The 11848-nt window shown below is 39.7% G+C and overlaps 2 protein-coding genes across 2 annotated transcripts; one reads left to right on the top strand and one right to left on the bottom strand.

Annotated features, from left to right (window-relative positions):
- Positions 1–408: 408 nt before the first annotated feature.
- wdr53 (WD repeat domain 53) lies at positions 409–4387 on the bottom strand. Its single transcript, XM_059331771.1, has 3 exons — positions 4307–4387; positions 2174–2663; positions 409–1365 (listed from the first exon to the last, which is right to left on the bottom strand). Exons 2-3 carry the CDS (start codon positions 2660–2662, stop codon positions 706–708), a joined length of 1149 nt encoding a protein of 382 aa, XP_059187754.1. The 5' UTR covers position 2663; positions 4307–4387; the 3' UTR covers positions 409–705.
- Positions 4388–6700: 2313 nt separating this feature from the next.
- Positions 6701–10151, top strand: neu4 (sialidase 4). Its single transcript, XM_059331763.1, has 3 exons — positions 6701–6901; positions 8031–8286; positions 9154–10151. Exons 1-3 carry the CDS (start codon positions 6701–6703, stop codon positions 10149–10151), a joined length of 1455 nt encoding a protein of 484 aa, XP_059187746.1.
- Positions 10152–11848: the final 1697 nt, after the last annotated feature.

Here is an 11848-nt window from a genome sequence, read left to right as displayed (position 1 = left end):
GGTTTTGGCTCCTAACAGCTTAAAGCGTCTAACACACATTATGCAATTTAACATTGGTGAATATTCACTTCCATACTATGCAGGTAAAGAGTTGAATTTGCATCTTTATGCATTGCATCAAGATTCTGTTCATGCATTGCCTACTTTTATCTCAAATGTTTAATTTAAATCATCTGTTCAAACATTGTCAACCAGCCCAAAAACATTTATACTTTTTTACACTGTTTCTTTATATAAGGCCAATATAGCAAATAGTTTCTTGTACCCGACTATATTGGCCTTATATAAAGAAACAGTGTAAAAAAGTATATTAGTAAGCCTAATGAACCTCTTCAAGATAACATTTCTCCTGTTGAGCTGCAGTCACATGTATGCAAATGAAAGTGTGTGCTGCTTCAGAGATCACTTCTGATCGGTTGTTTTTCTTTAGTTGCAGTGGAATCTAGTCAATGGGAGAAGGCAGAGGAACTGGGGTTTTTTTTCATTCTTATACTAATGCCAGGATATTGAGCAATTATGACAATGTTACCTTTATAAAAATGTATTTACTGAAACTTCAAAATCAAACTAACAATCAAGCTACCAGTTTTTACAGCATCAAACACAAAAGGTGTCAAATAGTTTCAGAGATGTTAAGGCAAGTCAAACTGTTGTCCTGCTATGGGAGGAACAGAAACAAAAGATGATGTTGTGCAGTGTGTGTGTCTATAGCTGATCCAGAGGATAGACGGTCAGACTGCAGCTCTGGTCTGCCACCACCACACTGGGTTCTCCTTTCAGGACAGCAGGACACAACCAGTTCACCTTGTCCCCGTGACTGATGCTCCGTCTGGGCCCAGACTTCTCCTCCGTCACCTCCTCTGCACCTGCTGCAGCCTCGTCCTCCACTTCTTCTTTCTGTGTTTCAACTTTCTTTTCTTTATCCTGCGATTGTTCTTTCCTCTTTGCTTTGTTCCTACTCCTCCTGCGCGGCGCTGCAGTCCCTCCAGTTTTGGCCTCCGGACTCACCACCGGGTGCTGGCTGAGGTCCCACAGGGCCACCTGGCCGTCGTTTCCCCCGGTGACCAGCCAGTGCGGGTGGGACAGGAAGCTAATGAAGTGTGCCTGTGAGGCCCCCTGGCTGTGGGCCTTCACTGCTCCCATCTGTTCCAGTTTAGAGCCGCTGCCGATCCGCATCACGTGGACCCGCCCGTCCTCTGCAGCGCAGCCCAGAATGTTCCCACAGCCCGCCACAGAGACACAGTGGACCAGCGGCGGGTTGAACAGCTGCCCAGGACGCTGCTGGTGGTCGTCTTCGTCCTCTGCTACCTGCTGGAGGTTGACGGTCCAGATAGGGCGTGTCTTCTGCAGACCCCACAGCATCACCTGAAGCAACAAAACAGGTTAATTCATCTGTTTTAGGCCCCGTTTACACCAGGACGCTTGCGGGTAAAAATGACAAAATATTTTATGGGAAGTGCCTTTCGTTTAGACGGTGACGGCGTTTTTGGGGCTTAAAAACGCAAAAATCTGAAACCACCCTCCAAAGTGTAAAAGTGTAATCCTCTCCTCCGTAGCGTGTCGTCTACACTGACAAGACACAAAACTCTGATCTGATCTGCTCACGTCACGTATGTGTTTACGTCACATACATGCTCCAGGACAGGAAATAAAGAAACGTGGGATTATTTCCATGGTGGGACCTTCAAGCTGCTCTGGCAGCTCTAATAAACTTACAGGAGTCTTTCCACCAAATGTCCAGGATATGTACAGATAGTATTAGTGAACAGAGAAGGATCTGGAATTACCTCCATCACATTCTGGATGCAGCGATTGGTGGGAGGAGCCAGACGGCTGTGAACGAGACCTGGGAGATCTAGTGATGGAGGAGAACTTTGTGGAAGGAGTAGCTGATGAAAATGTGTGGCGTGAAAACTTCTGCATGCCCAAAGATGCTCTTATGGCTTTAAGTGATGCCGCCTGGCTGCATACAATCACATTTCACACACTTTTGCGTCACCGTATGCAGCAGATTTCCTCCTGAAAACGCTCGTCTAAACGAGGAATAAAAAGTGAAGACGAGACGCCACTTTAGTGTCTTCTGTTCAGACCGTCCTCGTGTAAACGGAGCCTTAGATAAGTGTTGAATGTTGTATTGGTACATGACATAAACACAAACGCTCCTCTCCCTTACCTGCATGTCGAGTCCAGCAGACACCAGGTTATTGGGTCTGTGAGGCCGGAAAGCCACCGAGGAGCAGATGTTTGAGTGCCTTCGAAGAGTCCTGCACACTTTTCCTCCAGGAAGCTCCAGCACCCGGACCGCCCCGGAGTCATCCGCCACCGCCAGGGCTGACCCCGTCTCATTCATCGCCAACGCATTGATCTCCTCCTCCCCCGCAGCCTGGAACTCCTCCACAGGGCTCTTTAGGCTTCGGGGGTCGAGAACACTCACCGTGTCTCCGTGTGACACGTAGAGCTGACACGGCGCCGCCGGAGAAAACACCACGCTGGTGCAGTCGTCTTCACCAGAGAGAGTGAGGCGACCTGCGATGGTTCCCTCCTGGCTCCACACCGTCACCTCTCCGCCCTCAGAGCCTGAAGCCAGGAGACCCTCAGGACCTGGAGAAGCCCCCACACAGAGGACGGAGGTGGAGTGGCCCTCAGACCACTGCCTGGCCATGCTGATTATTAAGAAAGAAAACACATTCATTAGTTTGTGGTGTTCTTTTAACATCACTGATGTACACTACCGGTCAAAAGTTTTAGAACACACCAACTTTTCCAGAATTTAATTGAAAATGATGCAGTTTAATGTCTCAGTGTACTCTGAAATTAATGCACATTTGCAACATTTAAAATTCTTTATTGAGCATGATAGTGTTTTGAAAGTAAAAAAAAAAGGTTCAAAATCACATTTTATGTTGGACTAAAGGACTGAAAAAAGACACAAAATGACCAAAAAAAGACACCAAAAGACACAAAATGACTTAAAAAAAAGACACAAAATGACTTACAAAGACATGAAAAGAATTCAAAAATGGAAAAATAGCCCAAAACTCCATAGAGTTAAGTTGTTAACCCATTTCTTGTTCCCTGAAAAAGGCCTACTTGTATAATTCTGAAATGTACATTATTTTTCAGTTTTGGTTAAGCTTACCTTTTTTTATTTACCTCTGGCAGTTCACCACTTACCTTTGTACCCTTTCAAGCTGTTCATTTGACTTGAACTGCTTGAATTTCAATAAAAAATGGAAAAATTGGGGTGTTCTAAAACTTTTGACCGGTAGTGTATGTCAAACATAGTACTACAATACAAAAAATACTTTATTCTCCTCAAAACAACAGGACTGAAATATCTCTAGAACATCAAAACTAATCTTGATGGTGAATACTGAATTAGTATTTGATAGAAAATAAATCGCCTGTATTTTGATAAGCAATTCTTTGCGGGTTTGTTTTTTAAGCAAGAGTTTATTGGAAAAACAGAAATCTTCCTTTAATATTTATTTCCCTAAAAACAATCTGTGCAAGCCAGGAAATATCAGTAAAATTGGTCTGGGTTGCTTAGATATCTAAAATAATACTTATCATTTAAAAAAAAAAAGTTTTTTAATTATGTAGTAAAAAGGAATATCAACCAAACAGGTGTTGGCTTTTATCAGTTGTATCTGCAAATTAACTCTTAATATACAATCACTGGTTTCAGTTTCCTAAATGAGATTATTAACTGATTTTCCATGTAAGTAACCTGAATGTATTTGAGGGTTTTCTCAGTTGGTTGAATGGAATAAACAATTTAAAAATGTTAACTTGCACTCTGAGGAATTGGAATAAACATGTTTTTAATAGTCAACTATATAAACTACATTATTCAGGTTATAATCAGCAGATAACTTAATAATGGTTATCTTGATTTGTCTCTGCACTGAGCTGATTATAACCTTTATGAAGCAGGATCTGTTGCAGGGTTACCTAATAAACAACTACATGTTTACATCGCTTTTTTTGTTGTGAAAGTGATAAATAGCGTCAGTTTTCACATTCACATAACTTAAAAAGTCAGTTTAACATGAAACGCATTCAAAGATGGATGCATACAGGCAGTAGTAGTTTGAAGTTTCTGCTAACAGACACATTTAAACCCAACAGACTGACTCTGGTGCTGCTAACTTGTTAGCCTAAAAGCTAACATGCAACTTCCTGCCCAGCTGACGGTTTGGCTGCGATAATAAACATTATGTTTATATAATATAATAATAATATATAATATTCAACAGTGTTGTGACAGTTCTGATTAAACATAAAGACCGTAGAATTACGCTACCTTAGCAAGTCCCGTCAAAACTTCAGCAGGCTGCCATGTGGGGTCTGGTCTCTCAAAGATGACGTCATAAATGACAGTTGTTATTTTTTATTCCCCGTGTTTAGACTGACAGGTTCCTCTGGCAGCCTTAAATATGAAAAATAGTGTCCTATTAAAAAAAGATAAAGAAAATCGGTCTAAGAATTAAAAAAAACATACATGGGAATATAAAGAGAAACACACAAAATAATAAATAAGTGCAGTAAACAACGTGGAAATACAAATAACAAGACAAAATATCAAATACAAATTATAAACATTTTCAATTATTTGTATATTTGTATGTATTTGTTAGTTTAGTTCTGTATGTATATTTTTATATATACATTTAATATATATAAATATATATATATATGTGTGTGTGTGTGTGTGTGTGTGTGTGTGTGTAATTATTATTATTTAATTATTTTTATTAATGTCTTTTTATGTAAATATAAAATGTATTTGTATCCCATTATTTCTTTCTTATTCTTTTACCTATTGCCCTGCTGCTTTTTTCTACTTTCCCATATTTCTTATTTAAAATGCTGCCTGAAAGAATATTCATGCCCTATTTAAAGGGCAAAACATGTTTTTTTTGTTTTTTTTGCTGAGTCCTTCAGAGGTAATAAAATGGAATAAGAAAATTCATGAGAAAATACCTGAGCTGTCTCAAGAAGGCTTGTGCAAGTCAGTGGTCGAAGCATTAGTTGCTTCACATTCTGCAGAAAATTACAGAGAAAAGCAGAGTGGACACAGACGAGGCAGATCATCAAATCATTGTTCAGCTGGCCTTCACTTCCACAATGGCTGCTCTCCGCTGATTCATCCAAAGCTGTAGATCTGATGAGTGTGGGCCATTTCTGGGTCAGTGAGCAGCACGCCATACTCCCACACTGAATAGGGAACTGAGAGAAGAGGCCATGGCACTAAACCCTCACACACTAACACACACACACACACACACACACACACACATTACACTGTCAACCAAACAGGCAAATGCTGACACACTCTGCATATCCTCACAGAGAAGAGCAGCTCTCACTGTAAGTACTCTGCACTCATTTTACTTTTTCTGCCCATGCCCTGTGCGGTCAATATTACTTCCTCTTTCTGTGTAATTACATCGGAAAGTTTCACTGAACACATGCATATGTGTTAAACATGATACTGGAGTTGTTGAGAATAGGCGGTGTGAATTTGTCAGCAGGTTTCCAGAGAGTTTGTCAGTTTGTGCAAGTGTGAGGATGCTTTTTCTATTTCTATTTTGTCCACTGAAGCTGTTGTAAAGGCAAAAAATAAGGTGAGTTTATTTATTTAAATATGAGTTAGATTCCTTTGTAGAACATCATGCTTAAATTAAAATGTATTTAACCCTTGTGCATCCCTTTGAAAAAAAAATACTCTAATGTCCTTAGAGGACAAAAATGTCAGCCTAAAAAATACTGCCATAAAATTATTATTGTGATTTTACACTTTTTTTTAATCAACTTCAGCCCTGATCACAACAACAGTGATTATCAATAACATCAATTGTTGATTCATTTTTATTTTTTGTGCAGTGCCATAAGAAAAAAAAACTAAAGTGTCCCTTTCTTTAAACTGCAATAAAATACTACTACTACTAATAATAATAATAATAATAATATGCATTTATTTAATTTTATTAGAATTTTAACCAACATCTGTTCTGTTCATAATCACCAAATATCCATTCATTTTCAGAATTATAACCCTTTCAATACCAGTTTGTTTACAAACAGTTGTATTTCTCATAAAGGAAAACCGCACTTAAATGTAATTATTTTCTAATGCTTGCAGGGAATTTCTTATTTTTCATTTTTTCACAGTTTGGCATATGTCAATAATTAGCAACAACATTTGTTCGCTCCCATTCACCCATGCCACATTTTAACCCTGACAGTTTAACCTGTAAATACACATATATACATATACTATTATATTTTATAGGTACTTTTTCACCTACTTTCATGGACACAATAGGCATCTGTTTAATCTTTTTTTAATTTTTTTTTATTAACTTAGACAAAACACAACACAAATCACCAATGGACAAACACAGAGAGAAAAACAAAAACACAACAACAACAAAATCACAAAATCAACCCAAATAAATAAATAAAACCACAATAATAAACAAGAACCTTAACACATCAAAACTAAACTAAACACAAACAAACATCAAACATAATTACCACATAAAACATACAGTATATCAGTAAACTTGATAACCTAAGAGAAAATAAAAAAGGGTTAAGTTCCTGTTTAATCTCTGTTTATGTTTGTTTATCTTTGTTTATCTCCCTCTCAGAAGATCTGGAGTTACCTTGAAACATTCTCACACCTGAGAGGATGAGGTCGCCCTATTTCCCAGCGAGGTCGGTTCTGTTCCACAAGGAGCCCAACGACGTGACGTACCGGGTCCCGGCGCTGCTCTACCTGTCCCGCTCCAGGTGTTTCCTGGCCTTCTGTGAGGAGAGACTCAGCCCGTCAGACTCTCAGGCTCACCTGCTGGTCCTGAGGAAAGGAACCTTCTACAGGAACTATGTGGAGGTCAGTGTTGAGTCTGCACCTGTAGCATTAGGAAAAGTAGAAAGTGGTTCTTTCAAAATATACAACTTAAAATCCAAGTTACTGACTTAAATGTGAACAAATAAGTAGATAACTACACAGAGAGCAGGTCGGTTAGAGCAGTAGTTCTCAACCTTTTTGAGTCGTGACCCTCAATTTAACATGCATGTTGTCTCACTGAATAGAATCTCACACGCACAGTTCAGATCATACAAACTCAGTTGATACAACACATTTAGGACAAATAGTGAAGCACAAAATGACCCAAAAAAGAAACAAAATGACCAAAAAAAGTCACAAAATGTCTAAAAAAAGACACAAAATGACAAAAAAAGGAAACAAAATGACAAAAAAAGACACAAAATGACCAAAAAAGACACAAAATGACCAAAAAAACACATTAAATGACAAAAGGAATAAAACACATTAACACATGAACACTTTAACACAGTGGAGACAGAGCTGACTTCCAAAATGATTTGGCGACCCCCAGAAATCATCTCACAACCCCGGTTGGGGTCGGGACCCCAAGGTTTATTACTTCCTCTTTCTGTGTAATTCATAGAGCTATTCCATGGATATTTGTTCCTATTGGTTTGTTCCAAGTCACGTGACTTTCAAGGTCCCGGCGGTCAGAACAAAAAACACGGTGGACAGTTCTCTCATTTTTAGTGAAAAAATCAATATTTTGACTTAGTTTCTGCATAAAATTGGATTTTGATCAAATTTCTAGCGAGAAATATATGTTTTATTTTCTAAATATTCACTCAGTGAATGTACATAATCACTTTGTATGTTGGAATAGCCACGGGATATGACTGGCATTAACTTGCATTGTAGCGAAATCCGTGTCAGTTTCACGGAAATTTGAGTGATTCCGTGGCTATTCCACGGATTTTGAGTTAAGCGAATCCGTGGCTATTTCACGAATTCCTGTGAAACCAGGTTGTTTAAAACATAAGATTAAATTATAGGGTTTAATTGCATATTGAAAGATTGTTATGTTATAATGTTTTGTCATGCATCATAAACTCTCATGGTTACTAGTCCAGGAAAGGCTCAGTATTTGGGTTAACATACTTATTTCCTTTCTAATCTTTCCGTGCTACAGTGGGAGGACATGCGTGTCCTGGGAACAGCCTTCCTGCCGGGTCACCGCTCCATGAACCCGTGTCCCGTGTACGATGAGTTCACAGGGACTCTCTTCTTGCTCTTCATCGCCGTCCTGGGCCACACCTCCGAGTCCTACCAGCTGGTGACGGGCAAGAACGTGACCCGGCTCTGCTGCATCAGCAGCACCGACGAAGGAGACACATGGAGCCCCGTCACAGACCTGACCCAGAGGGTCATAGGAGACACCATCAGAGGTCAGGGGTCATACAGGGAGAGTCAGCCCTGTGTCATGATTATTATCAGTATAGAAAGATAACCCTTTAAAGGGGAATTCCCAGATTTTATACATTGAAGTCAAAGAATGCTTCTGCATCTATGGAAAATGTTGAGCCTTGATTTTGATCCTTTTCTACCTCCATCAGAAGACTATTAAGCAAATACTATAAATAAAAAAAAATAAGGTCCTTAATAACCATTAATTTACAAGTAATAAGGCATTGTTCTCGCTTTAGATCCGGTAGTTGCAAAAAGCATAGTTAACTCATAATAGATGAGCAATAAAGTATATTTTAATATCAATAAGCAAACAAAATAAGATTAATAAAGGCATGGGAAAGACATAATGGGTGGGTCATGGGTGTTTATAATGCCATTATTAACACTTATATAAGCTTTTAAACACACAATAATGTTAATAAGCATCTTGTAAGGACTTACAAGGGCCTTATTACTTGTTAATTAATGGTTATTACAAGGACCTTAATATTAGTCCCTTAGTCCCCGTGCTGTTTGTAACATGGGGGTCACAAAATAAATGGATAATCAGATGTGGTGTTTGGGACTCCTTGTGACATGCAAAACAGAAGAGGAGAAGAAGAAGAACTTTTTCAAAGATGCAATTGTCCAAACTCCTCATCCTGACAGTGAAATAAATCCTTCCTAACTTTTAATAGTTGGGGAAAATAACAACAGTCACCAAAAACTGTGTCAATATACATGAGGACATTAGTTTTGTTTTAACACAGGCTTGATAAAATGTGAGCCTGTCCTTTAAGTTGATGCTGTGTTACTTAGTCCATGTGCTCCATCTGAACGTGTCACTTCCTGTTCCGTCTCTGCAGAATGGGCCACGTTCGCTCTGGGCCCGGGCCACGGCATCCAGCTGAAGTCGGGCCGCCTGCTGGTTCCCGCCTACGCCTACCACATCGAGTGCAAAGAGTGCTTCGGCCAGCTGTGCCAGACCACGCCGCACGCCTTCTGCTTCCACAGCGACACCCACGGGCGGACCTGGCGGTTCGGGGAGGCGGTGCCGGTGCCCGAGAGCGTGGAGTGTCAGATGGTGTCTGTGGACGAGGAGGACGGCACCAACGTGTTGTACTGTAACGCCCGCAGCCCGCTGGGCTACCGGGTGCAGGCCCTCAGCCTGGACGACGGGGCGGTGTTTCAGGAGGGGCAGCTGGTGCAGCGGCTGGTGGAGCCTAGAAACGGTTGCCATGGCAGCACTGTGGGGTTTCCCGCCCCTTTACACTTATGTCATTCTCTGGAACATCACCTGCACCAACCTGAGCATCGCTCCAGACACTGGACCTCCTGCACCACCAACACCTCCAACACCTCCACCTCTGGCCCCAGCAGCTCCTCCACCCATCCAGACTTCCTCACCCCCACCTGGGTGGTGTACTCCCACCCCACATGGACCACCGCACGCAAGGACCTGGGCATATTCCTGAGCCCGTTCCCTCGTGACCCGGACAGCTGGCGTGGCCCCTGGGTGATCTACGAGGGCCCCAGCGCCTACTCCGACCTGGCCTACCTGGAGCTGCCGCCCTCGCCCGGCGCTCCGCCCGCCGTGGCCTTCGCCTGCCTGTTTGAGTGCGGAACCAAAACGGCCTACGACGAAATCTGCTTCAGCATCTTCACGCTCTACGAGCTGATTGATAATCTGCCCCGCGAGGTGCAGCTGGGAAATAATAATCATAAAAGTAAAAGACAGCAGAATGAAGTCTCTGACTGTAGGAGAGGACACGACGCTCAGAGAGAAGCAGTTTACAATCAAATGCCTCGAATGAAGAAGAGGAAGAAGAAGAGCAAGTTGACTGAGATGTGCCCTGTGTCTTAAATATTAACCTATAATAATAATAATAATACAATACCGTATCGGTAACGCTTTATAATAAGGTCCTTAATAACCATTAATTAACAAGTAATAAGGCATTGTTCTCGCTTTAGATCCGGTAGTTGCAAAAAGCATAGTTAACTTATAGTTAACTTATAATAGATGAGCAATAAAGTATATTTTAATATCAATAAGCAAACAAAATAAGATTAATAAAGGCATGGCAAAGACATAATGGGTGGGTCATGGGTGTTTGTAATGCCATTATTAACACTTATATAAGCTTATAAACACACAATAATGTTAATAAGCATCTTGTAAGGACTTACAAGGGCCTTATTACTTGTTAATTAATGGTTATTACAAGGACCTTAATATAAAGCGTTACCTCTACTTTATATGATGCCTAATTTCTAGCAAAGCTTTAAAGGTGTACCTAATAAAGTAATTTATCAAAATATTGTTGACACTATTGACAAGAGGGATTATTCTTATGAGTAATGTAGTTTCTGTATAATTATTTTAGTCACATTAAATGCAACACAGTGATGCTTTTTCTGTTCAGTATGATTGTTTTGATGTTGATTTGTTAAATCTATTTTGTGGAACACGTTAAGTGTCATTAAAGTTTTCCTGACCTTTGAACTTACTCTTCTGTTGGGAGTATTTTGGTGAACAGAAATAATTCAGTCTGTCATTCTAGGAAAAACAAGTATCTGTAGAGTATATTATCAGACAGAAATATTCAATATTCAAAATCAAGAGTTGAATTGATGATGAAACAAGAAGGGATGTGTGAGGTTGCAAAGTCTTTTGGAATATTTCTGGAATATGTGTTTTTAGGAATTGTGCACAATTTTAATATAAAAGTCATATATTGTAATAATGAACTTATTTGTTTACATAAGTTTACATTGAGAAAAAGTAACAAGCAAGGTCATGTAGCATGTTTTTGTTTCAAGTATTCACGTGATTAAAATATTTAGATAAAAAAAATGACCAAAATCCAAAAAAGCATACAGTAAAAATGTTTGAACAGGATAAAAAATACATTTCTGAAGACATCTCACAGGCTGATGTGTGCACAAAGCGGAAGTCACCGACCAAATTAACTTGATTAAAATTAAAATAACAGATTCTCTGTTTGAATGTTAGCAAAAATATATATGATAAGCTGTAGTTGTTTTTAGACATTTTAGTGGAAAAGTTATACAGCATTTAGCATTTAACTCTCCACACAATCCCAGAAACAGGAATAGGGAAAGTTTGGTTGTTGTTGTTGGAATTCAATTGAAGTTCATTACAATGTTAAATGAGTTAAGTAATTTAATTAAAGATGGTTTAAAATGATGTCTGCCTATGAAATAGTTGTTTCTATCCACATGACAAAGAGCCTGAGAAAACAACCCGAGATTTCTATTTCTGTTCATTCCCATAGAACTGGGATTTCACAACCCACACACTTTTTATTTATTTATTATTGTATAAATAGATTGAAATCATACAGAACTCAGCCAAACTCTTCAGTACGGATGGGAAAAAAAAATTAAATTGTGGCCACGAAATAGCTATAACGTGCGCACAAATTAGTATCTCGTGGCCACGAAATACTAATTCGTGGGAACGAAATAAGTATTTTGTGGCCACAATTGAATTTTTTTTTTCCCATGTCGTCTCTGGGGCTCCGTACTTCAGACTTT

Source organism: Centropristis striata, chromosome 4 (genome assembly GCF_030273125.1).
Source record: "Centropristis striata isolate RG_2023a ecotype Rhode Island chromosome 4, C.striata_1.0, whole genome shotgun sequence".
NCBI lineage: Eukaryota > Metazoa > Chordata > Actinopteri > Perciformes > Serranidae > Centropristis > Centropristis striata.
This window is presented reverse-complemented; position numbering and strand designations above follow the sequence as displayed.